This window comes from Hemitrygon akajei, chromosome 12 (assembly GCF_048418815.1).
Source record: "Hemitrygon akajei chromosome 12, sHemAka1.3, whole genome shotgun sequence".
NCBI lineage: Eukaryota > Metazoa > Chordata > Chondrichthyes > Myliobatiformes > Dasyatidae > Hemitrygon > Hemitrygon akajei.
In genome coordinates, this window is record NC_133135.1 from 33,243,843 (window position 1) to 33,270,805 (window position 26,963).

At 44.3% G+C, this 26,963-nt stretch overlaps 1 protein-coding gene across 2 annotated transcripts; it reads right to left on the reverse strand.

Moving 5' to 3' along the window:
• Positions 1-2,480: 2,480 nt before the first annotated feature.
• ttc22 (tetratricopeptide repeat domain 22) lies at positions 2,481-26,151 on the reverse strand. Of its 2 annotated transcripts, XM_073062392.1 has the most exons (8): positions 25,540-26,151; positions 23,787-23,842; positions 23,473-23,588; positions 8,556-8,674; positions 5,903-6,064; positions 4,569-4,721; positions 3,501-3,663; positions 3,275-3,381 (listed from the first exon to the last, which is right to left on the reverse strand). In XM_073062392.1, exons 1-8 carry the CDS (start codon positions 26,104-26,106, stop codon positions 3,368-3,370), a joined length of 1,350 nt encoding a protein of 449 aa, XP_072918493.1. In that variant the 5' UTR covers positions 26,107-26,151; the 3' UTR covers positions 3,275-3,367. The 2 variants fall into 2 exon arrangements, with proteins under 2 accessions (XP_072918492.1, XP_072918493.1); XM_073062391.1 differs by having other exon boundaries at positions 2,481-3,663.
• Positions 26,152-26,963: the final 812 nt, after the last annotated feature.

The window sequence follows — 26,963 nt, forward strand, 5'->3', positions numbered from 1 at the left end:
GTCTAATTTACCACTTAGACAGGCTGTCACATGATCCCTGTAAAGGCATATTTCACTGTTTTAAGATTCAGTGAGCTTTTGATCTGATGAATGTAGAGATAGAAAAGTGTTCATTCTAATTTACTGATGCTTAACTCTCGGTGGTGGCTGGAGAGGAAGCCAGCCAGTATTTCACAGGAAAATTCAGCACCTGTTACATTTCTGACATCTAAAATCATCATGGGAACATTGTCAGCATAATATGATTTGGATGTTGTATGTGGGAAACCTGAAGAGTAAATATTTAGTAGGTTCCTTCCTCCATCCTTCTGGGAATTATAATTTGTTTTTTAAATCCTTAACTGATTAAATGTTTAAAAGACAATAAGAGTGCACATTTGGATGTAGAACATGAAATAGAACAGGAACTGGCCCTTTGTTCCATGATGCTGTGCCAAATTACCTGCCTAGTAGTCAAATGCCTAACTAAACTAATCCCTTCTGCCAACCCAATGTCCATATCCTCCCATTATCTGCACATTCCTGTGCCTACCTAAGAGCCTTTTGAGCACCTCCATTGTATTTACCTTCACCATTACCTTTAGCAGCACATTCCAGGCACTCCCTACTCTATGTGAAACACTTGTCCCACACATCTCCTTTGAAATTACCCCCATCAACTTAAATGCATGCCCTCTGGTATTAGACATTTCAACTGTGGGAAAAAGATACTGGCTGTCTACTCCATCTATGCCTCTTATAATCTTATAAACTCCCCCTCGGCCTCTCCAGAGAAAACAATTCACGTTTGTTCCACCTCTCCACATAGCACATGCCCTCTGATCCAGGTAGCATTCTGGTGAACCTCTTCTGCACCTTCAAAAAGCCTCCATGTCCTTCCTAACATGTGGTGACCAGAATTGAATGTAATACTCCAGATATGGCTGAACTAGAATTTTGCAAAGCTACAAGATAATTTCCCAACTCTTGAACTCAGTGGCATTAATTAAGGCAACCATGCCATACGCCTTCTTTAGCACCCTATCACCATGTGCAGCCAAATCAGGACTTGGTAGACTGATAAATTGGTAAATTAGATTATTACTGTTACATGTGGGACGAGGCAGAAAAATGGTTTGGCACAGCCAAGAAGGGCCAAAAGGCCTGTTTCTGTGCTGTAATGTTCTATGATTCTATGTAATGAGGTACAGTGACCCCAAGATCTCATTGGACCTCAGCACTATTAAGGGTCTTGCCATTAACAGTATGCTGTCTCTTTGTATTTGATCTCCCAAAGTGCAATACCTCACATTTGGTGTGTTTGAACTCTATCTACAATTTCTCCGCTTATATCTGCAGCTGTTCTATATCCTGCTCTCTCCTGTGGCATTTGGGAGAACACACAAACCCTCATTAAGGGGTCAGTGCTGGAAAGGTGAGTAGTTTCAATTTCAAGGGCATCAACATCTCAAAGGATTTATCCTGGGTCCACCATATTGACGCAATCATGACAAAGGCACGCCGGCAGCTATACTTCATTTGGAATTTGAGAAGATTTGGAATGTCCTTAAGGACTCTATCAAGCTTCTACTGATGCATCACGTCTGGTGTGGAGACACCGATGCACAGGATTGTAACAGGCTTCAGAGCGTTGTAGACTCAGCCAGCTCCATCACGGCAACAAGTCTCCCCACCACTGAGGACACATTCTGAGGGCATTGAATCAGAAGGCATTTCACAGTCCGGAACATCCCCTCTTCTCATTAATACTATCAGGGAGAGGGTACAGGAGCCTGAATATCCACCCTCAACATTTTAGGAACAGCTTATTCCTCTCTGCCATCAGATTTCTGAACAGTCCATGAACACTACCTCACTATTCCTCTCTCACAGTATTTTTTATTGTAACTGTACTATTGCCAAGAAACAACAAAATTTTATGATTAATATCAATGGCAATAAACCCGATTCTGAATCTTCTACTCCTTCTTCTAGAAGGAGTCAATTTTAGAAAACCTAGCACATTCATTTTTCCTACATTTACACACTTAGTCCAGCGGTCGTGGAGCATACGGATCCCTTCTTTGTAGAAGTCGGCGTCTTGGACCTCCAGAAGTGGTCCACAGCATGGGGTGATTGATAAGTTCTAAGGCCTAAGGTAGAAGCAGGTGAGTTATTAACTTAAAAGTTTCTGTATTTTCACTCAAAGAGTTGAACTGCATGTGCATGTAACGAAAGCTGTATCGCCTTCTACCTTAGGCCACGGACTTATCAATCATCCCTGCTGTGGACCACCTGGAGGTCCAAGACGCTCTCGTTACATCCACGTGCAGTTCAACTCTTTGAGTGATTATGCAGAAAGTTTGAAGTTAGTAACTAATCTCTTTCTACCTTAGGCCATGAACTTATCAATCACCCCTGTTCTGGACATCCAAGATGCAGACTTCTACAAAGAAGGATCCGTATGCCCCACGACCGCTGGCCTAAGTGTGTAAATGTAGGAGGGGACTATGTTGAAAAATAAATGTGCTAGGTTGTTTAAAATTGACTCCTTCTACTTTAGGCCACGAACTTATCAATCAACCCTCATATTGTAGGTTGACACAAAAAGTATCAAAGTTCCATGTCATGCTCTGAGCACGTACAGATCATGCCTGTTCCTATTTCATTTCAAATCCATTCTCTTCATTAGATGTGAATAACAAAACTTAGTACTGTATCAGTTTTATCAGAAATCAAATTGTTCTTTGGGAGGCTGAGGTCAAGTTTTATTTTAACTTTCTACCTATTCAGGATTTTGTATTGACTCAGTTTGAATGTAACACAGTGCTGAGGTAGTTTGAATGCATTATATCCCAAGCAACGCAGACAAAATGCTGGAGGAACTCAGCAGGTCAGGCAGCATCCATGGAAATGAATAAACAGTTGATGTTTCGGGCCGAGACCCTTCTTCAAGACATTATATCCCAGAAGCATGAAACATTTTGCTGCTCACTCATCAGAAAGGTAAAATGATTGTGGAAACATGAGATTATAATTAGCTAGCAGGCCATCCAGAGTTTGTTTCTTCTGCCATAAAAAGCAGAGAGAATTGACACGAGCCCATCAGGATCAAATACTGCCTTTATGTGGACTTGCGGAGAAGGTCGTCTCACAACTCACTACTTTGTTCAAGTATTTATTAGCTCAGGTATGTTCAGAGCTCATTATTTCCAGCAGTAACTTTACAAGTTGCAGCTTCCCAGCTGTAATCATAGCCCTGGAGAGTTGTAGGATCTTTGGCATATGATTTCGACACACAGCGCGCAATTCCTGTTTGACCCTCTTCGTCTGATACTTTGCCTCAGCCTTTTCCATCCACTCTTCCACCTCCTGGATTACAGTCTCCTCACTGGAGCTTCCCTGGGTGAACAGTGACAGCAACAGCTCCATGAGATGACGGAAGCTCTCGGAGAACTGGGAGCCTACATCATCCAGTTCGATTGCCCGCTTGAAGCATTCAACTGCATTGTGTTCCTCACCTTTGACCTGTAAGCACTTTCCCCTCAGGAAATGGATCTCAGGCAGAGCGTCTCCAAGGTCATATTCCATTGCTTTAGCAAAAAACACTAAGGCTCTGTTCAGAGCATTTTCATCCACAGGCTGGAGTTCCTGCACAGCATCAACACCCATGTAGTAATATACCTGTCAACAAAACAGAAATAGGTTACTCTCCCATCAGAGACAATGAAATTACCCGGAATAATGGATATCAGGGAGTTCACGTGAGTAGATCACAGTCTATGAATAGCATTTGTTAGTTATCACTTTAAGGTACTTATTTGCAGGAGTACTTCTGCCTGCTATTAATTAATCATAATAATAGTCTCAGCCACCAGCAGTGGCAAATTTCAATTTTTTTATTATTAATTTATGGTTTCTCAATTCTGCATTCATGTCACAGAATTTATATAATCTCACCAGCAAGATAAGATAGGTTTAAGAACTTCTCACAATCCATCTGATTTTACGCCCCATCAATTTGGCTTGCTCAAGCTGAATGGATTAGGCTATAAAGTACTCGAAAGGGGCAATCATAGAATCACAGAAAAGTACAGCACAGATACAGGCCCTTCAGCCCATCTAATCTCTGCTGAACCATTTAAACTGCCTAGTTCCATCAACCTGCACCCAGACCATACCCATCCATGCCCCTACCATCCATGTAACTATCCAAACTTCCCTTAAACATTGAAATCAAGCTTGCATGCACCTCTTGCACCGGCAGCTCATTCCACACTCTCACGATTCTCTGAGTGAAGAAATTTCCCCTCATGTTCCCCTTAAACTTTGCACCTTTCAGCCTTAATCTCTAGTTGTAGTCCAACCCAACCTCAGTGGAAAAAGCCTGCTTGCATTTACCCTATATCTCTCATAATTTTGCTTACCTCTATCAAACCTCCCCTCAATCTTCTACGTTCCAAGGAATAAAGTTGTAACCTCATCCTAACTAGTCAGTGAGTGAATTAAAATAGATCCTGTTGGCGCCGATCTTGGTGCCTCTCCGCCACAACTGGGAAAAAACTGAAATGTGAAATGTCAGTGCTCACCTGCCCCAGGTCCAGGTAAATTTTCAGACAGGGGCAGACAAGCAATATTAAATCCAAATCAGTTTTTGCTCTGGTTAGCAGCTGTCTGTCTGGCACACCACTCTGCCCCATCTTAACACGCTCGAGGTCCTGAATATATTGTTTTATAGAAACCTGGAGAAAGAAATGTGACAAGTAAAAATATCAGTGGAAGTAAAACTATACAGTGCAAGAGCACACTTTGCAAACAGAATTAAATCTTCTGCAGTTTGCAAACTCTCATCCCATCTCATTTGTTCATCAGTTGAGGGTAACATTAGCTTCCTGTACCCCAGTGCCTCCCATTTAACTTTCTCATAAATCCTTACTTAATCTCACTTCCTCATTTCTTTTCTCTAAAACCCAATTACCAACCTCTATTTTTGATTTAAAGACACAAAATGCTGGCAGAACTCAGCAGGCCAGACAGCATCTATGGGAGGAGGTAGTGACGACGTTTCAGGCCGAAACCCTTCATCAGGAGTGAAGTAACATGGGATAGTCTAGGGGGGATAAGAAGTGGGGGGAGGGATGAAGTAGACAGCTGGGAAGTGATAGGCTGGAGGGAAATGGGCTAGGGGGAAGGTGGAGAATTATGGGAAATAAAAGAGAAAGAAAGGTAGGGCTGGGGGGAGGAAAAGAGAACCAGACTAAAATTATAGATAGGGATGGGGTAAGTGGGGGGGGGGGGGGGGCAGGGGTATCAACGGAGGTCTGTGAGTTGAATGTTCATGCCAGCAGGTAGGAGGCCACCTAGGCGGGAGATAAGGTATTGCTCCATCGACCTGCGTGTGGCCTCATCTTGACAGTAGAGGAGGCCATGGATAGACATACCGGAGTGGGAGTGGTCTGTGGAATTGAAGTGTCTGTTTTTGATTTCTTGTGATTTCAGTTTTCTGTTTACCTGACCTTTGGCTAGCAAGCCATCAGCAATCAGTTACCTCACGCATTCATATGTTAATCCTGCTGGCCATTTTCACCCACTCCCCAATTCATCAAAATCCAGTTGCAGATGCTTACAATACTGTAGGAGGTCTCTGAAAGAGTGAAGGGTAAGGCCGGGGGAGGAAGATGATGAGAAAATTCAAGAGCAGATGGAAAGATATCATAAATTGTGCAGTTCCACTGTCAAAATCCTTTCCAAGGTGTCGGAGTCAGTCACGTTAGTGATCACTTCCAGGTGAAATTAGACCAGACAATGCCAGCGGTGCCAGTGTTTCCTGGCATTAGGTACTATACCTTCTTGCCTGACTTGTTACGCATCACATTTACCTATCACACGCCCATGAACATTGATAATACTGGGAATCATATACCTTCGCTCTCGTGCTGTAAGCTTGCCAATTTGACTTCGGGTCTGGTACAATATTCAGGCTCATGTTACAGATACCAATTGCCATGTCCTGTTTCCCAAGGAAATGAAAAACTTTGGCAAGACGGTTCAAAATAAGCGGATCTGTTTTTGCTGTTTCAATAGCCTGGAAAATTCACCAAAGAGAAGGAAATTAGATGTATCTATTTTAAGAGTTGTTTAAACATCACTTTCTATCTGTTTTCAAGATAGAGGAGTGCTTCAAACCAGATAAGGGGTTTTGACACAAAACATCGATGATTCCTTTCCCCCTACAGTTGCTGCTCAACATGTTAAGTTCCTCCAGAGGATTGTTTGTTGCTCCAGATCTGCCATGTCTTGGGTCTTTTTTATGGTATGACAGGTTATACAGGATGGGTCGAGGCTGGAGGCAGAGACATACCCATCTGCAATATGCCTACTCTCAGAAGATGCCTCCTCCTACCCCAAACACACTGGTGAGCAACTTATTGGCAGGCTCAGACTTTCTAAGGTGTCGTCACTGAGATATGTGACATTCTGCAGAAAGATCGTTGCCCCTGCTCTTCTACTGTAAACGTCCATGGAGTTCTAGGTCACCTTGTGAAATTTGATTGTGCATTGTTCAACTAAAAGGGGATTCTCACACCTGGTGGAGACAGTTGGGGCTGTCCTCTGCCAGGCCCTCGTTTCTTTGACCGTATCATGCCTCCAGGCCCCATTCTGTCACAATGAGCCTATAGCCTGCCATTCTTTTCACTAACAAGAAGGCTTAGTTCTCTTAAACTATGCTTGGAGGCCCTTTCCCGCTCAACCTGCTGCCTCCTCTTTTTACTTCACCGTAGCCATGGTGCATTTTGCTACTGCCTGGCTCCCAGGAGGAGTGTATCTCTAAGGGTTGTTACCTCTGTTAGAAGGTGTTTTTAACAGAGTGTAGCCTCATCAGAATCTGTAGGTCCCGTTTGGCTGTAATCTTTCAGAATGCCATTTCAAACATCTTCCTGGTCGATCCCATCTTGTGGGGAACCCCCAACTCTGTTTCTCCCCACCCACCACCAGGACAGCGAGCTGTTCACCATTTCTCTCATTCATCCATCATGCAAAGATGAGAACCAGTCTAGCCATCCATAATTTGTAGGGGCTGGACTGGTCTGTGAGTACACAGATGGCTGGAGACGCCAATCCATGCACTAAATGAACTTTGGCAGTGTGAACAAAAGGTGGCAGCCACATTGGGGTGGGGGTCGCTGGCTCGGGCTTTCCTGGCCAGCCTACATCTCTCGGCTACATTGACTTTTTCTGCCTCGTGTCACTGCACCCTTATGGAGGGTCACTCAGCCGATCATGGGCAATATGTTCCCATGTGTCTGGGTTGACGCCAAAGGCTTTTAGTGAAGGTTTAGGGTGTCTTTATAGTGCTTCCTTTGGCCTCCATAGGAACGCTTTCCATTCTGTGGTTCACTGTGAAGCAGTCTCTTAGGCAGCCGATAGTCTGGCATATGCACTATGGGTATCTGGGGCTGCACCAGGATAGGGTAGATACTGGGCACACCCACCTTGGTAAGTACCTCAGTGTCAAAGATTTGTCTTGCCTCTTAATGTTGAAGCGCTTTCTGAGGCAGACTTTGTGGGAATAGTTTAGTTTCTAGGCATGCCATTGGCACACTATCCATGTCTCACCAGTGTAAAACAGAGTGGGAAGTACTATGGCCCTATAGACCTTCAGCTTTGTCTGTAAACTTATGCCTCTTCTGTTCCAGATGTTCGTATAAAGTCTACCGAATGCTACACTTGCTTTGGTGATCTTGGCATTTATTTCATCATCAATGACAATGTTCTACGACAGTATGTTGCCAATATATATGAACCGGTTCACTGGGTTAGTTTGGGATGGGAAGGATGGATAACGTAAGTGACCTGCGTAAAGATTTAAAGTGGGGAAGACTTGTGCAACATTGACTTCACTCACGCATCTGAGTCTCTCTGTATCCAGTCCAAGACAGAGGAGATGGACGCAGATCCAGTGGATGACCGTGACCTCATTAGTGCTTCATCATGCTCTAAACACTCCACAGCACTTAGCTGGGTCTGCCTCCTTGCCCAGTGAGCCAAACTAGTGGTTACCTCCACAGATACTGCTGGGTCCAGTCTTTACTGGTGTGGATAGGCAAACCCAAAACTCACCAATGGCTTAAGACCAATTGGTTAGTCTCATCTCACACTACCTGTACTTTGTTGAATTATTTGTGATGATATTTTGTTTTATGTGCTGTGTGTGATATTTATTTTGTGGATGCACCATGGTCTAGGGAAATGTTTCATTTGCTTGTATATATGTACAGACAGTTGATAATAAACTTGAACTTGAACAAATTCCAACACAATTTTTCAATTTCCCCCTTTTGATTAAGATCCTGTTATGAACACTTCATCTAATAAACCATATTTAATGCGGAACTTCCTTTTAATTCAAGCTGAATCACGAAATGTTTTTTGGACATTGAAACTCTACTGTGCAGGGAAAGAATTTCCCCTCTTTTGTAGGAGCTGCATTCCTTTTATCTGTCTCCGTCAACAAATTGGTGATTTTAAATGTCTCAAGCAAAAAATTTCTTGTACCTAACTCTGGTAAAGCTAACCTGTCCATAACAGTTGAGCGGATCAGTCCCAGAAAAGCCACAATCATAAATTGCCATTGGAGTCGCAGGGAACGAGTCCTCCCGCTTCAACATCATTCCCAGATAACACCAAGCAAGAGCTGGAAAAAAGAGAACACCCGCAGAAAGGAAATTGGCTGCTTATAATTTAAGTCCACAGGTATAACAGAAAATAATTATCCAGCTTTACAAATGATCTATAACAGTCCACAATTATTTATATTACAGACAACTATATTTTTCCATTGTAGTTGCATGTATCATATGTCACACACTTGCCTTAAATTGCTGTCCAGCTGATGGTGAGGCTAACAGAACCAGCCATGTCTTGGTGGGCAGATGCTGTGGAAACTTTAGGCAAGAGCAAATGCCTGAAATCCAAAGGTTTAGAGTCATAGAACACGACAGCACAGAAACAGGCCCTTCAGCCCATCTAGTCTGTGCAGACTATTAACTTACCTCAATATGCCCTACATAACCATCCCATCCATTACGTATCCAAATTTCTCTAGGATGTTGATATCGAACCCACATCCACAGCTTCCAGTTTGTTCCCCATGCCGGGTGAAGAAGCTCCCCTTCAGGTTCCACTTGAGCATTTCACCTTTCACCCTTAACCTATGACCTCTAGTTCTAGTCTCACCCTACACAAGTGGAAAAAAGCCTGCTTAAATTTACCCTAATCGTACACCACATCATTTTGTATACCTTTCATAAGTTTATATGAAAGATGTGCTGCTCCTCCATTGGCTTCCTCATCATGCATTTCACTGGCTGGTTAATGTCAATTTCCTGTCTGGCTTACCATGAAATCTAATACATGGTATAACATACGTAGGTGAATTAGCATTATTTGATATGAACTAAGCTTATTAAATGTTAACTTTTGATTACTGCTGTCTAGGAATCCTCATTACAATATTTTCAGTCTTTCGTGCCACTGTGTTGCATTTCACCTCCTATAAACTTCTTGTGGGAGTGCTACAAATCTTCAGAACTACAGCAGCTACACTCCATAATCTAGGTCAGTACTCGAGCTGTAGCATGCAGACAATGTTTACCCCATGGTGCCATCAGCTAGTTCACTGAAGTATGAGAGGAATGGCCTTATACACAATAGCGGCAAGGCCAAGGTCCTCTAACAATCTGCCCCTATGATACAATCAACCCTCCCAACCCTGACAATAAGGTTCATGGTGAGCTACGTTCCCTCTATGGTGTGCTACTGGTGCACAAAGGAAACTGCGCACAAAAGGTTGTCACCCTCTACCTTGTTGGCTTGTTAAATATAGATAATGGTCATACACAATCACTTTCCCCTTTCTGGTTTCTGACGCGGACGGTGTTGACAATGTGGAGTTTGCAGTGATTTGTCTGCTGATTTTAGAACTGGCTTATTTATACTGTTTTTTTTGAAGAAATTGTTGATTCACTATGTCGAATTCCAAAGAAGCAAACAGCTTGAAGTGCAAAGGAACTGCAAGTTCTGTGTTGCCTTTATGGCATTCGTTTAGTTTATAATATTTTCGCTTAGTAATTCGTTTGTTAGCAGTTTTTAGTTAAAGTTAGGATTGTTTAAAATAAGTTTGTTGTCTGTGATATATCGCGGCATGCGATGACGTCACATCTGGTTTCGCCGCGTCTTGTAGGAAAATACCGGTTTGGAGAAACGGGAAGGAGGGGGCTCACATGTGCTAGATCAGCGCAAGAAAAGTTGTCTCTCTACGCATTAGAAACATAGTGAAGCAACGCTCATGAGATAATCGATATGTTGAATTAAAATGTTAACGCTGATTCCGTTAAAAGTAATGACGGTTGATAAGGTTTATGTTTTCGTTAGTTAAAGAGTTGGGATAGTTTGTGTTGAAGTGTATTTAAAGCAGTCAATGGCATAGGTAGATTCTGACTGTATGCTGCATTTTAATGTAATGTAGTTGTTGTAGTTTACTTTTGCAAGTATTTACGATGTAAATGTGATATCAAGAAGGAAACAAATACTGTACAAATCTTGTATTGTTTTATCAACAGTTTTCACCATACGTTAATGTGGAAGAGTGAACAGTAAACGGTTAATCTTACTGCGATCCTGTCTTCATTGACAACGGTTTACCTCGGTGTTTAGTTCAGCGTTCTCTTACACCTGAGCGAGAACACTACAGTGAAAAGGCGGCATTATCAGGTGTTTCAAGTGCTGCAATGACAACTCGATCCAGCATCAAGTCGTTGCCATCCAGCGACAGGGGCAGTAGGGCATCATCAAGTAAGGCCACCCATGCAAGAGCTAAAGCAGAATCCGCCAAGGTGCGAGTGCGCTACGCCAAACAAGAAGCAAAATTGAAGATGGGAGCGGCTGCCAGAGAAGCCGAAAACCAGAAGGAAGCGGCTGCCAGAGAAGCCGAAAACCAGAAGGAAGCAGCTGCCAGAGAAGCCGAAAACCGGAGGGAAGCGGCTGCCAGAGAAATGGAAAAGGCTGCCAGAGAAGCCAAAAACCAGTTGGAAAGGGCAAGGATAGCGACAGAGTTAGAAGTGCTGACGCTAGAATGAGAAGCAGAAGCTGCCAGGGTGGAAGCAGAGTTCATAGAAGATGCTGAAGAAATGCATGATCTGGTTGACATAAAATCTACTTCAGAAAAGATCAGATTGGAACGCACAAGCGACTATGTCCAATCTCAAATAGACTGGAAGACTCGTTCTTCCTCCCCATACTTATTTGGTAACATCCCATGTCATGAGGAGCCTCAGAGAGGCCCGATTGCATCATATCCATCTGAGGAAGACAATTTACCCTTGCAACTCCGCGATGAATTCAAGAATGAAAGGGCTCATGACAAGTACTTCTCGACACCAAACTTACCAGATTTGGGGAGAAGAGAGGCAAAGACCGAATTCAGAACAGCAAATTCCATAACAGATGTAGATAGATAGATAGATAGATACTTTATTCATCCCATGGGGAAATTCAACTTTTTTTCCAATGTCCCATACACTTGTTGTAGCAAAACTAATTACATACAATACTTAACTCAGTAAAAAATATGATATGCATCTAAATCACTATCTCAAAAAGCATTAATAATAGCTTTTAAAAAGTTCTTAAGTCCTGGTGGTAGAATTGTAAAGCCTAATGGCATTGGGGAGTATTGACCTCTTCATCCTGTCTGAGGAGCATTGCATCGATAGTAACCTGTCGCTGAAACTGCTTCTCTGTCTCTGGATGGTGCTATGTAGAGGATGTTCAGAGTTATCCATAATTGACCGTAGCCTACTCAGCGCCCTTCGCTCAGCTACCGATGTTAAACCCTCCAGTACTTTGCCCACGACAGAGCCCGCCTTCCTTACCAGCTTATTAAGACGTGAGGCGTCCCTCTTCTTAATGCTTCCTCCCCAACACGCCACCACAAAGAAGAGGGTGCTCTCCACAACTGACCTATAGAACATCTTCAGCATCTCACATTGAATGACGCCAACCTTCTTAGGAAGTACAGTCGACTCTGTGCCTTCCTGCACAAGGCATCTGTGTTGGCAGTCCAGTCTAGCTTCTCGTCTAACTGTACTCCCAGATACTTGTAGGTCTTAACCTGCTCCACACATTCTCCATTAATGATCACTGGCACCATATGAGGCCTAGATCTCCTAAAGTCCACCACCATCTCCTTGGTCTTGGTGATATTGAGACGCAGGTAGTTTGAGTTGCACCATATCACAAAGTCCTGTATCAGTTTCCTATACTCCTCCTCCTGTCCATTCCTGACACACCCCACTATGGCCGTGTCATCAGCGAACTTCTGCACATGGCAGGACTCTGAGTTATATTGGAAGTCTGATGTGTACAGGGTGAACAGGACCGGAGAGAGTACGGTTCCCTGCGGCGCCCCTGTGCTGCTGACCACCGTGTCAGACCTACAGTCTCCCAACCGCACATACTGAGGTCTATCTGTCAAGTAGTCCACTATCCAATCCACCATGTGAGAGTCTACTCCCATCTCCGTTAGTTTGTGCCTTAAGATCTTGGGCTGGATGGTGTTAAAGGCACTAGAGAAGTCAAGGAATGTAATCCTCACAGCACAACTGACCCCCTCTAGGTGAGAGAGTGATTTGTGCAGCAAATACGTGATAGCATCCTCCACTCCCACCTTCTCCTTATACGCAAACTGAAGAGGATCCTGGGCGTGCCTGGTTTGTGGCCTCAGATTCTGTATTATCAGCCGCTCCATGGTCTTCATAACATGCGACATCAAGGCAACAGGTCTGAAGTCATTCAACTCCTTTGTGGTTTCTTCGGTACCGGGACAATACAGGATGTTTTCCACTGTCTGGGTACTCTTCTCTGCTCCAGGCTCATGTTGAAGATGCGCTGTAGTGGTTCTCCCAGCTCAGTCGCACAGGCCCTCAGTAATCGTGGGGAAACTCCATCCGGTCCAGCCGCCTTGCTGGTACAGATCTTCCTCAGTTGACCTTCCACCTGTGCAGCCGTAATCCTGGGCGTGGGCAAGGTCTCCTGTGAGTGGCTATTTTCCTGTGAGGGAAGTAAGCCTGGTGTGGATTTCTGCGGTGAGTGTGCGGTACGCCCTCAGTCATATCCCCGCCAACATATTTCCCCAGCCTGCATGCCACGTGCAGTCGAACCCATGGCACAGTATTTAGCACGACGGGATCTCGTCACTTCACGACTATACCAGTTTGTCGATAAACCTGAAAATTACCATGCATGGTACTCCACATTCACCAACGCTATTGATGGAGTCCAGCTCAAAGCAACCCAAGAGTTGGATCTTATGGCGAAATGGCTGGGAAAAGAATCATGCGAACAGGTGAGATGCATACGCTCAGTGTACATCAACAACCCCAAGCTAGCCTTAAGCAAAGCATGGGAGAGACTTCGGGAGGGCTATGCGGCCCCCAAAATTATTGAAGCGGCACTATACCGACGTCTGGAAAATTTTCCTAAGGTGTCAGCCAGGGACCACATTACGTTAAGGGAGCTCGGAGATTTACTCATGGAGATTCAAGGCGCCAAAGAAGATGGCTACTCAACTGGTCTAGTATACCTAGATACTCCATCCGGGATTAGACAAATCGTGTACAAACTTCCATTTGGGCTGCAGGAAAGGTGGGTGTCTGTTGCCTCAGAGGTCAAGGAAGACCACAAAGGTCGATTTCCTCCCTTTGAGTATTTCACTAGGTTTGTGTGCAAGGAGGCGAAGAAGCGAAACGACCCTAGCCTCATGGGTCCAGGAAGCAGTACAATTTACACCAAGCCAGATAAATCCCCTTCGAATAATTTCAACATTAATAAACCCATCTCAGTGCTTAAGACTGAAGCCTTTACAACTAACAATGACCCTAGCAAGAATTGTCCATTGCATAACAAACCCCACCCCCTCAAAAAATGCAGAACGTTTAGGGAAAAACCCCTGAAGAGAGGTTGGCCCTTCTCAAGGAAAAAAGAATATGTTTTAAATGCTGTTCCTCGACCTCTCACCTTGCTAGAGAGTGTACGATTGCCTTGAAGTGCCCGGAATGTAATAGCACTAATCACGATGGGGCCATGCATCCCGGCCCGTTACCGCAAACCGACAACGCTCCTTCACCCCCACAACAGGATAGCAGGGAGGGAGAGGCTCACTCCAGGACAACTGTTGTCAGCTCAAGCTGTACAGAAGTTTGCGGTCAAGCTCAGTCAAGCCGTTCTTGTTCAAAGATCTGCCTCAATAAGGTGTATCCTAAGGGAGCCAAAGACAAGGCCATCAAAGCCTATGTAATTCTGGACGATCAGAGCAATCGCTCACTAGTCAGCCCAGAGTTCTTTAACTTGTTCCACATTGAGAGTAATCAGTTCCCATACTACCTTAGAACTTGTTTGGGCAGCATGGAAACTTATGGAAGAAAGGTAGAAGGCTTCCAGATCGAGTCCCTGGATGGTAAAGTCGTCATCTGTCTCCCTCCACTCTTAGAGTGCAATGAAATGTTGAATAACCGCACTGAGATCCCGACGCCAAGTGCGGTGCTACACCAACCACATCTCCACCACATCGCCAAGCACATCCCAGAGCTGGATCCAAAAGCAGAAATACTCCTGCTATTAGGAAGAGATGTTCTCTGGGTACACAAGGTTAGGCAGCAGGTCAACGGACCACACGACGCCCCCTTTGTGCAACGCCTGGATCTGGGCTGGGTGGTGATAGGAGAGGTGTGTCTTGGCAACGTACACAAACCAACAGTTAACACACTCAAGACCAATGTGCTAGAGAGTGGCCGCCATTCAATTTTTCAACCCTGCACGAGTTTCATGTGTATCAAGGAAGCACGACAAGGCTTTAACAAATGTAAAGTAACCGACAAGACGCTGGGTCAGTCAGTCTTCGCTCAAACTGAGCATGATAATAAACTTGCTCCGTCAGCACAAGACACCATTTTCTTAGAAATAATGGACATCAAGGTCTTCAGAGATGAAGCAAATAATTGGGTCGCCCCACTACCTTTCATAGAACCACGCCAGCACTTGCCAAACAACAAAGAGCAGGCAGTCAAGCGGTTCACGTCCTTGCAGAAAACCCTGAAAAGGAAACCTGAGATGCAGCAACAATACGTGGCATTTATGGAGAAGATCTTCGCTAACGGACATGCTGAAGTAGCACCGCCACTGAGGGAAGGCGGGGAGTGCTGGTACCTCCCAACATTTGGGGTTTACCACCCACAAAAGCCCAATCAGATCAGGGTGGTCTTTGACTCCAATGCTCAGTGCGCTGGTGTCTCCCTTAATGACATGCTCCTTACAGGCCCCGACCTAAACAATACCCTTCTCGGGGTCCTGCTGCGCTTCCGGAAGGAAAAGGTCGCAATCTTAGCGGACATCCAGCAGATGTTCCATTGCTTCTTAGGACAGGAGGACTATCACGATTTCCTCCGTTTCTTATGGTACAAGGACAATGACATTAACAAGGAAGTCATCGAGTACCAGATGAAAGTCCACGTTTTCGGCAATAGTCCATCACCTGCCGTGGCCATCTATGGGCTGCGAAGAGCATAGGAGCATGGCGACGACACCGTTAAGTTTGTAGAAAGGCACTTCTATGTCAATGATGGCTTGATATCGCTACAGAAAGAAGACGAAGCAATCGATCTGCTCCGATGTACACAAGCCTCACTCGCTGAGTCAAACCTCCGCTTGCATAAGTTCGCATCAAACTGTCAGGCAGTAATGGAGGCCTTTCCACACGATGACTGTGCTCCGGCAATCAAAGACCTAGATTTAGACGGAGAAACCATACCCACACAAAGGAGCTTGGGTCTCCTCTGGGAGATTACGACTGACACATTCACATTCTCCGTGCCGACTGTGATCAAGCCATTTACCCGCCGTGGAGTTCTCTCCACTGTCAACAGTGTTTTCGATCCCTTGGGTCTATTGGCACCAGTTACGATCCGAGGAAGAGTCCTTCTCAGAGAACTTACCTCTGAGCTCTCTGACTGGGATACCACCCTACCGGAAGACAAGCTAAGCAAGTGGGAGGCTTGGCGAGATTCACTTCAAGATCTAAGACAGCTTCATATCTGACGTAGGTACACTGCGACCTCACCCACCGAGGCAGCGCACACAGAATTGTGTGTTTTTTCGGATGCGTCTACCAAGGCCATCGGTGCTGTGGCTTACTTGAAAGTGGTCAGGAAGGATGGTCAAGTTGAAGTAGGATTTGTAACTGGTAAGGCGAAGCTCACTCCTCAGTCCGAGCTGACAATTCCAAGGCTTGAACTGTGCGCAGCTGTCCAGGCTGTGGAAATGGCAGATCTTATCCAGGACGAGCTAGACCTAGAGTTGGACGATATCAAGTTCTACACAGGTAGCAAAGTAGTGCTTGGTTATATTTATAACGAATCAAAACACTTCTACGTGTATGTTCATAATAGAGTTCAACGTATCCGCCTGTCATCAAAGCCCGAACAATGGCATTATGTACGTACCGAGGATAACCCTGCAGACCATGCATCGAGATCCTTACCTGCATCCCGCCTGGCTCAGACATCCTGGTTCACCGGACCCCCCTTTCTGTATCAGCCACCAACGGAAAAGACTCAAATAAGCGAGACATTTGAGCTGATCAAACCCGAAAGAGACTCGGAAATTCGGCTGCAAATACAAACAGGAGCCACCTACCTCGAAGAATCGATACGTATTAACGAACGCCTTCAATGGTTCTCCACTTTGCATTCTTTAGTGAGAGGACTTGCGTTCCTCATTCACATGGCCAGATCACACAAACGTTCATCCCGAAACAGTAAATGTAGGGGATGGCACAAATGTAACTTACCTCGCACTGTGGACGAATTGGCCCAGGCAAAGGACGTCATCTTTAAAGCAACTCAAAGAGTGGCTTTTGCAGGGGAGTTTTCAGCTCTCCAAGTTAATAAACCAATACCAAAGGACATCCCTTTGAGGAAATTCAGCCCGATCCTGAAGAACGATATCATCTGCATTGGAGGCCGGTTAATCCACTCCCAACTTCCAGCTGCAGAAAAGAGTCCAGTAATCCTGCCCAAAGACAGCCATGTGTCCTTACTGCTCACTCGCCATCACCATGAACAGGTAAAGCATCAGGGCCGTCACCTGACGGTAGGAGCAATAAGGGCAGCGGGACTGTGGATCTTGGGAGGTAAAACACTGATCAATTCAGTACTTCATAAATGTGTAACCTGCAGGAAACTGCGAGGCAAGTTGGAAGTTCAACGTATGGTGGACCTCCCACCAGAACACCTTGAAGCCTGTCCTCCTTTTACATATGTGGGGCTCGACGTATTTGGTCCCTGGACTATCACTACGAGACGTACCAGAGGAGAACAAGCAGAGAGCAAGCGGTGGGCCATTATGTTTAGCTGCATGAGTTCAAGATCGGTGCACATTGAGGTCATCGAATCTTTGGATACATCCAGCTGCATTAACGCTCTCAGGCGCTCCTTTGCGCTAAGAGGCCCTGCAAAGCAGTTAAGGTCTGATTGCGGCACAAACTTTGTTGGAGCATCAAAGGAGCTGGGGATGGACAAAATGGTGCAAAAGTACCTCAGTCAGCAGGGATGCAACTGGGAGTTCAACACACCACACGCCTCTCACATGGGAGGCGCATGGCAGCAGATGATTGGTATCGCCAGAAGGATCCTCGATTCAATGTTTCTGCAGCAACGCACCCGATTGACCCACGAGGTACTGTGCACACTAATGGCAGAGGTCACAGCCATTATAAATGCACAACCACTCCTACCTGTGTCTTCTGACCCGGAAAACCCGTTCATACTCTCGCCATCAGTGCTCCTTACGCAGAAGGCAGGAGCCCCCCCTCCACCAGGGGACTTCTCTGATAAGGATTTGTACACAAAGCAATGGAGACAGGTCCAGGCTCTGGCAAATCAGTTCTGGTCTCGTTGGAGACAGGAATATCTACCTTTGTTGCAACACAGACAAAAGTGGACAGAACCCGGCAGGAATCTTCAAGTTGGAGATTTAGTCCTGCTCAGAGACAAGCAAATCACCCGCAACAGCTGGCCAATGGCCAGAATCACTGCCACATTCCCCAGTAGGGATGGACATGTCAGGAAGGTCGAGTTGAAAACTACCGACCAAGGCGATGTGAAAATTTACCAAAGGCCAGTTACAGAAGTCATTCTACTTCTGCCTAAGGACTGATTTAGAGACTGAAGTTTTGTATTATGTTCATTGTGACCTTACGAAGGTCAAGCAGGGACTGTGTTGCCTTTATGGCATTCGTTTAGTTTATAATATTTTCGCTTAGTAATTCGTTTGTTAGCATTTTTTAGTTAAAGTTAGGATTGTTTAAAATAAATTCGTTGTCTGTGATATATTGCGGCATGCGATGACGTCACATCTGGTTTCGCCGCGTCTTGTGGGAAAATACCGGTTTGGAGAAACGGGAAGGAGGGGGCTCACATGTGCAAGATCAGCGCAAGAAAAGTTGTCTCTCTACGCATTAGAAACATAGTGAAGCAATGCCGTAAGTTCATGAGATAATCGATATGTTGAATTAAAATGTTAACGCTGATTCCGTTAAAAGTAATGACGGTTGATAAGGTTTATGCTTTCGTTAGTTAAAGAGTTGGGATAGTTGGTGTTGAAGTGTATTTAAAGCAGTCAATGGCGTAGGTAGATTCTGACTGTATGCTGCATTTTAATGTAATGCAGTTGTTGTAGTTTACTTTTGCAAGTATTTACGATGTAAATGTGATATCAAGAAGGAAACAAATACTGTACAAATCTTGTATTGTTTTATCAACAGTTTTCACCATACGTTAATGTGGAAGAGTGAACAGTAAACGGTTAATCTTACTGCGATCCTGTTTTCATTGACTACGGTTTACCTCGGTGTTTAGTTCAGCGTTCTCTTACACCTGAGCGAGAACACTACAAGTTCATTTAAAGCGGAATGGCTTAATGAAGCAGTAGAAACTCCTGCACCAAAAGCTCATGAGGTCAGGACGGTGCAGCTAAGAGAAATATTTATGTACAATACAGAAACTGGTGTTATTTTCATGTATTGACAAGACACAAAAGTTGCTGGAGAATTTGCAAGTGGGAAGAAGTGGAGTGGTATTTGGAAACTTGACTTTTTAAAGCATCATTTAGTATGCAAATCACATATGTATGGTGTGCAAAAGCTTCAGTGAGAAAATCCTTCATTACCCACTACAGGCCTGCTATGTATGTTTTGTGAGAGTGCAGATGAACAAATGTGAAAACGATCAAACCCAGAGAAGATCAAAGTTCTTATTGACAGTTATTTTATTTCTTTTAAACAATCAACAACAAACTAGACTTGGTGGTTTATTATTCTTAGAATAGCTTCAGGGTGACTTACACTTAAAAATTCAGTGTGCACATGTTGTCACTGGGCAAAAAATTGCACAGCACAAGATTTTTGTGCACACTGGTCATTACAAATTGGAGGGAACATTGATGGTGAGACATGGAAAATGTGAACTTGTTCCCATACCTCAGGGGTCACCTCTCAGTAAAAGACAGACATTGACGATGAAATTCACCTCCAGCTTCCCTGTGCCAGCACAACATTTGGTCAATTAAGGAAAAGGATATTCAAAGGACAAGAACACAGACCTAGCATGAAGCTCATGGTCTACAAGGCACCAGTAATCCCTGACATCTCATGTGCTTCCAGATTGTCAAATATCTTCAGCAACCATCTCAAGGCATTTCAAAAATAACACCAATGCTCTCTCTGCAGTTTGCTCCAAATTCACTGTCAGAATCATGGAACTAACGTTGGTCTCCTCTCTCAGGACAATGTCACCAGCACTGAGGTTCTAGTTACATTCACTAGCAAAGTTTGGCAAGCCACATCATTCATGTGTCCAATACCAGACTCCTCATGGGAAAAGTTCAAAAAGCAGGCAGAGGAATGTAAAGCAGGTTTTCCTCTGTGGAAAAGCCACACGTACTAAATTCCAGGGACCTCTGAACTGCTAAAAGTAGATAAGGAGCACTTGGGATAATATTGAGAACCTCAACACCATGAGCACCAGAGAGCACAGAAGCCTCACACATGTGGAAAAGGAAGCACATCACCTCTTGCCCCATTTATAGAAACATTCATGCTTCCCACACCGGCCGCATCAACCAGCTGAGAACCCATAAAACTAGAAGAGATGCAAGTCTTCCTCAATCCCAAGAGCTTGCTTCAGAAGAACAATGTGATACCTGATAATTACCTGAAAAATAACTTTCCTAGCACTGAAAACCATCTATTACAAGTATACATTCATATTCCATCAATTTTGATTGTATGAATTTCAAGTTCAGGTTCAAGTTCATTGTAATCCCACTGTACATATGCGCAGTACCACCAAATGAAACAACATTCCTCCAGACCACGGTACATCCACACAACATATATCACACACAGCACATAAACCGAAATACTGTTCTATAAATAAGTTGACACATATAATTCAAAATGCATGTAGTAAAGAGCAGCACGGGTAAACAGGAAACAGTAGAGTAAACAGCTTGCTGTCCTAGTGACGAGACCTCGGTGGTGGCAGGGTGTTCATTAGTCTCACTGCCTGAGGGAAGAAGCTGTTATCCAATCTGGCAGTCTTAATCCTGATGCTTCTGTACCTCCTTCCTGATGGTAGTGGGTTAAAGAGTAGGATGGGTGGGAGGGATCCTCAACAATGCTTTGGGCCCTTCATCTGCAACGCTCTTGGTATATGTCACCAATAGAGGGAGTGAGGAGAGGGAGACCCCGATGATCTTCTCCGCGGTTTTTACCGTCCACTGCAGGGTCTTGTGGTCCAATGCCTTGCAGCTTCCATATCATACAATGATGGAGCCAGACAGGACACTCTTGATAGTGCTCCTGTTGAAAGTTGTTCAAATGGGGACAGGAGGCCTTGTACACCTCAATCTCCTCAAAAAGTGTGGACACTGCTGTGCCTTCTTCACTAGTGAGGAGGTTGTGGGTCCAGTTAGATCATCCGTATGTGCAGATCAAGGAACTTTCTGCTCTTCGCTCTCTCCACAGCAGAAGATTTGGAAGCTCTTTTGCCCACTTCCAGCTCTATTTCTATATCAATACCATTTCCCCCGATCCACATTGAATACACCCACATAATATTGCATTAATGAATACCAATGCAATAATTACACTGTTTTCACGTTAGCAATCCAAGGTCCAGAATTATCTTCCCTGGTTACTCTGTTCCCATTGTACAGTTTTGCACATCGCAACATCAGTAACTTTCACTTTCAGCAACATGAAGCAAAATGTATTTGGAACCCTGAACATGACAGGGTGGGCTTAGCCAACGGCAGACAGCATTAGATTCTCTCACTTTGGAAATAATAGCTATGTATTAATGTAAAGCTAAGTATTACGTAATTATGTAATATAGCTAATTATAGCTATGTATTGTAGTTATACAACACACAGATTATGTTCCTATTCAGGCTGGAGTAGAAATGAAATATAATTGGTCGTTTATTTAAAGAAAAATGTATTAAGGGGTTTTCTGGGCTCAAGTCCTGGAAAAGCCAGGTCGTCATGCACTTACCGTTTTGGACCAGTTATGAACTGGAACACAAATTGCAGGAACCCAGGTGGGTAGCAACTCCTCGAGGTTCAGCAATATGAAGCCGAGCAAATCCTAACCTACAGATATTGGCTTTGCGGGAGAAGCCAGAGAGTGGTAGTAGATGGTTGCCTCCACCACTGGAGACCTGTGGAGTGCCACAGGGATCGGTGCTGGCCCATTGTTGTTTGTCTTTTATATCAACGATCTAGATGATAATGTGAATAACTGGATCAGCAAATTTGCAGATGACACCAAGATTGGGTGTACTGGACAGCGAGGAAGACTATCAAAGCTTGCAATGGGATCTAGACTAGGTGGAAAAATGGGCTGAAAAATGGCAAATGGAATTTAATACAGACAAGTGCAAGGTGTTGCACTTTAGTCAGGCACTAAAGAGTGTGGTAGAACTAAGGGATCTGAGATTACAGGTCTATAATTCATTGAAAGTAGCATCACAGATAGATAGGGTCACAAAGAAAGTTTTTGTCACATTGGCTCCATTGATCAAAGAATTGAGTACAGGAGCTGGGATGTTATGCTGAATTGTATAAGACATTTGTGATACATAACTTGGAGTATTGTGCAGTTTTGGTCACCTACGTACAGGGAAGACGTTAACAAGATTGAAAGTGTACAGAGAAAATGTACAAGGATGTTGCAAGTTCTGGAAAACCTGAGTTATACAGAAAGATTGAATAAGTTAGAACTTTATTCCCTAGAATGTAGAAGTTTGAGGAGAGATTTGATGGAGATATACAAAATTATGGTGAGTATAGATAGGGTAAATGCAAGCAGGCTTTCTCCACTGAGGTTGGGTGAGACTCCAACATGTGGTCATGTGTAAAGGATGAAAGGTGAAATGTTTAAGGAGCATATGATGGGAAACTTCTTTGCTCAGAGGGTGGTGAGAGTGTGGAATGAACTGCCACTACAAGTGATGGATGTGATTTTGATTTCAATGTTTAAGGGAAGTTTGAATAGGTTCATCGATGGGCAGGGTATTGAGGGCTATGGTCTTGGTGCAGGTCGATGGGACTAGGCAGTTTAAATTGTTCAGCACGGACTAGATGGGCCAAAGGGCTGTTCCTGTGCCGTAGATTACTATGACTCTATGACTCTATCTGCTTTCCATTTCCACCTATAACAGTAGGAAGGCAGTGGGATTCCAGTGGATAAAATGACAGGGTAATTTTAACTACACAATTGCCAAATTTATACTGAAATCTCATATTGAAATTGAAACTTGTAATGTATAAATCACTTTATAGGATAAACTTTATAAACCAGTCCTGATGAAGATTTCCGGCCCAAAACAATGATTGTCTATTTCCCTCTATAGATGCTGCCTGACTCTTTGAGTTTCTCCAGCATTTTGTGTGAGTGTTGCTCAGGATTTCAAGAATCTCTTGTGCTTATAGGCCAAACTGTTTATTTACTTTGCTCCTGTTTCTGTACCACATCCAAGTTCATTGACCGGACCCAACACCCCTTGCCATTATCTCATCCCACCAACAATATAGAGCGGAGTGTCCAAGTGCTTCAGGACACCACTATTTTAACTCTTCAACTTGCCTTTTGTCTCCTGATCTAATCAGCTGTGGATCCAACAAATAGCAGGAAAGTATGTGACATATGAATGCAAACAGAAGTAATAATTAATGAGTTTCATGTTATCAGTGTTTTGTGATGTTTCCTTTTATTAGGAGTAATAACAATATAATTAATAAAAGATCTACTAGGGTACTTTGATATGACTTTCCATACTCTGTCAATTTACTACTTAGCATACAGCATGTTATGCTACCTCGATATTCAGCACTGTCAGACTTGAGCACTTCCCGCAGTAACACCAAAGCTCTAGTGAAAGGCAGCAGGCGTTTCTGAGCAGGTGCTTCCTTGTTCATTAACATTCCATCCAGTCTACCAGAAGAAAAGCAAGAGAAGAAAGCTAAAACTTTCTGCCTTAAATTAAATTAAATTATTGTCTCACAACCAAACTCATTCAGGTGCCACCACGAACAAGAACCAGTGGGATTGGAGAGGTAGAAGGGCATGCGCAGACAGGTAAATATGACAGGTGCTGACATGTCACGTGAAGATATTTTTAGTTTTCCTTACCTAATGTACATAGTGGCCATTGTAAAATACCAACTCCTTTTTTCTTCTGAGGGTATCTGTAATAAAGAAATAAAACTATAAAACATCTACTGTATATACACAGTATGTTGGCCTTTCACCCATCACAACCTTGCTGGAATACGTGTGTTTCCAGTGAAAACTCAAGAATACTTTATTAAATATACATCACAAGGCTTAAGTTTATAACACTGATTGCACCTCAACTGCAGAATAATTATTCGTAATTGGTTTATTATTGTCACGTATGCCAAGATACAGTAGAGAGCTTTGTTTTGCATGTCATTGAGACAGATCATTCCAAACAGAAGTATAGCTAAAGCAACACACACAGAATGCTGGAGCAACTCAGCAGGTCAGGCAGTATCTACGGCAGAGAGTGAGACTCTTCATCAGGACATCTAGAGAGTAAAAAGGAAAATGAAGAACAAAATGTGGAATATAGTGTTACCGATATGTATGAAGTGCAGTGGAGGCAGACAAATAGAGGACAAAGGCTTTGACAAGATAGATTGAGCGATCAAGAGTCTACCATTATTGTACAAGCGGTCTACTAAAGCATCTTATCGCAGTTGGGTAGAAGTTGTCATTGAGTCTGGTAGTATGTGTATCTTCTGTCTAAAGGGATAAGGCATAAAAGTGAATGACAGGGGAGGGCTTTGATTATGTTGCCTGCTTTCCTGAGGCAGTGGGAAGTATAGACAATATCAATGGTGGGGAGCAGATTTTCATGACAGACTGGGCTGAGTTCACAACTCTCTGAAATTTCTTCTGCTCTTGAGCAGAGCAATTGCCATATCAAGCTGAGATGCATCCAAATAGTCAGACACACAAAATGCTGGAGGATCTCAGCAGGCCAGGCAGCATCTATAGAAAAAAGTATGGAAAAAGGGTCTCAGCCTGAAACTTTTTTCCATAGATGCTGCCTGGCCTGCTGAGTTCCTCCAGCATTTTGTGTGTATTGCTTGGATTTCTAGCATCTGCATATTTTCTCGTTTGTGAATGCATCCAAATATAATGCTTTTTATAGTGGAACTGCAAATACTGGTGAGAGTCATCACAGGCATGCTGAAACTCCTGAACCTTCTGAAGAAGTTGAGGCACTAGAGTGTGCTTTCTTGGCCATAGCATCGACATGGCTGGACAAGGAATGAGCTCTCTTCCACTTCTCTATGGTTACTCTCATTCACATTCACCCTTTGCCACATTTTGTTTCATGTGTAGTCTGACAATAAACACAATTACCGCAATACAGAAGGCCATTTGGCCAGTCGTGCCAATGCCAGCTATTGTAAAAAGTTATCTAATCATTCCAACTTCTCTCCTCTGTTTCCTACTGCCTACTCGGGGATGTACGTATTCAGTTCCTTCCGGAAAGTTCGCAGCTCACTTTCAGGTTGAAAAAAAATCAGAACTTTTTAAATGAGTTTAGTTTCATTACTTAGCTGAGGATGAATGATGTATTTGTGGGGAAATGTGATGCACATTTTACCCGGATTGTTATTGTGAAACTTCTTTAAAATAGAAAATGAACGGGGGGAGGGTGGTTTGTTGGAGCTACAAGCAAGCCGCTAGAGGAACCGAGTGCGTCGAGCAGCATCTGTGTGAGGAAAGGAATTGGCATTTCGATCGATACCCCGCATCAGGACTGGAGCGCATAAACCCTGCGCGGGTCTCCTGGGTTGTGCCAGAGCACTTTCCACCGAGTGGAGCAAGGTGGCTGAGTTTTGCTCACCTGGTCCCTGCCATATGTCAGAGCTTTGTCGTAGAGCCCGATGGCTGTGCGCAATTTGCAGGCGTGATCTTCCTCGCTCTGCAGCCCCACGTCGAACGCGCTGGCGAAGGCGTGTTCAGCTATGCAGCGGGCGGCGTGGAGCGGGAGCAGGGACTCGGCGTCCTCGCCCTCTTCGCCCCGCTTCAGCCCCATGAGTCGAGACAGCCGCTCCACGCAGCCGGCCGCCTGCCCTTCCCTCTCCAGCCGGTCATACACGTAGGCCAGGTTGGCCCAAGCATTGAGGTTGCCCGGCTCCTCTTGGCAAATGCTGGAGAAGAGCTCCTCGGCCGCTTGGTACTCGTCCAGGTGGAACGCGAAGACGCCGAGCAGGTTGCGATGGGCGAAGCGCTGGGCTGGAAGCGGTGCCTCCTGCCTCAGGCTCTCCCGCTTCAGCTGCCCGTCCCTCCGCCGCAGCCGCTCAGGTTGCTCCAGCTCGGAGTTCAAATTCAGCTCCAGGTGGAAGTGACCCGGGATGTAGTCCATCTCCTTAATGAGATTCTCGATGTCCTGATCCGGAGATTCCCCCATCTCCGGTTCAAAAAGAAAAATAAATCCCGTTTCCTAATCTTTCTGCTCTCTGTACGCAAACGCCCCGCGTGCTCCTGCCCAGGTATGTGGGGTTTGACAGTGACGTGACCGCAGACAGATCCTTCCCGTTTCCAGCTTTAACAATTAATCTACATCCGTCTGTGATGTGTTGACAATTTAGATTTGGCTGTAATATAAACAAGCGCAAGAGTGTTCTCTCCATTATACGCAATGTTCCTTTATTCGCTTCTTTTGGACAGATTTAATGGTCATTACTCACGGTGATAATTTTCGCTGATATTGCACCTTGGGTTTACACGTCTCCGACGCAGATCAGTTTTCTGAATATTTTCCGTATTTCTTTACACATGCCAGGCACTTTCGGCTCATTCAGTCTCTGGCAGCTCACTGAATAATTCCATTGTCCCAAGGATTTTCCATGCAATCCTATACCCCTTCATCCCATCAATTCCCACGCAAATAATTAAGATACAGATCGATAGAAGATTCTACCACTCACTTGCAGCCGCAGAGCCTGCCAACTCATATAATTTTATGGATGTGGGAGAGTTGAGAGAGAGAATGTGCAAACTCCATACAAACAGATAGGTCCTGTCTAACCAATCTTATAGAGTTTTCCTAGGAAGTTACCAGGAAAGTTGATGACGGCAAAGAAGTGAGCACTGTCTACATAGACTTCAGCAGGATCCCACATGGGAGCTTGGTCAAAAAGGTTCAGTCGTTTGGCATTCAAGATGACGCAGTAAATGGGATTAGACACTGGCATCACTGGAGAAGCCAGAGAGTGGTAGTAGATGATTTCCTCTCTGACGGGATGCTTGTGACTAGTGGCATGC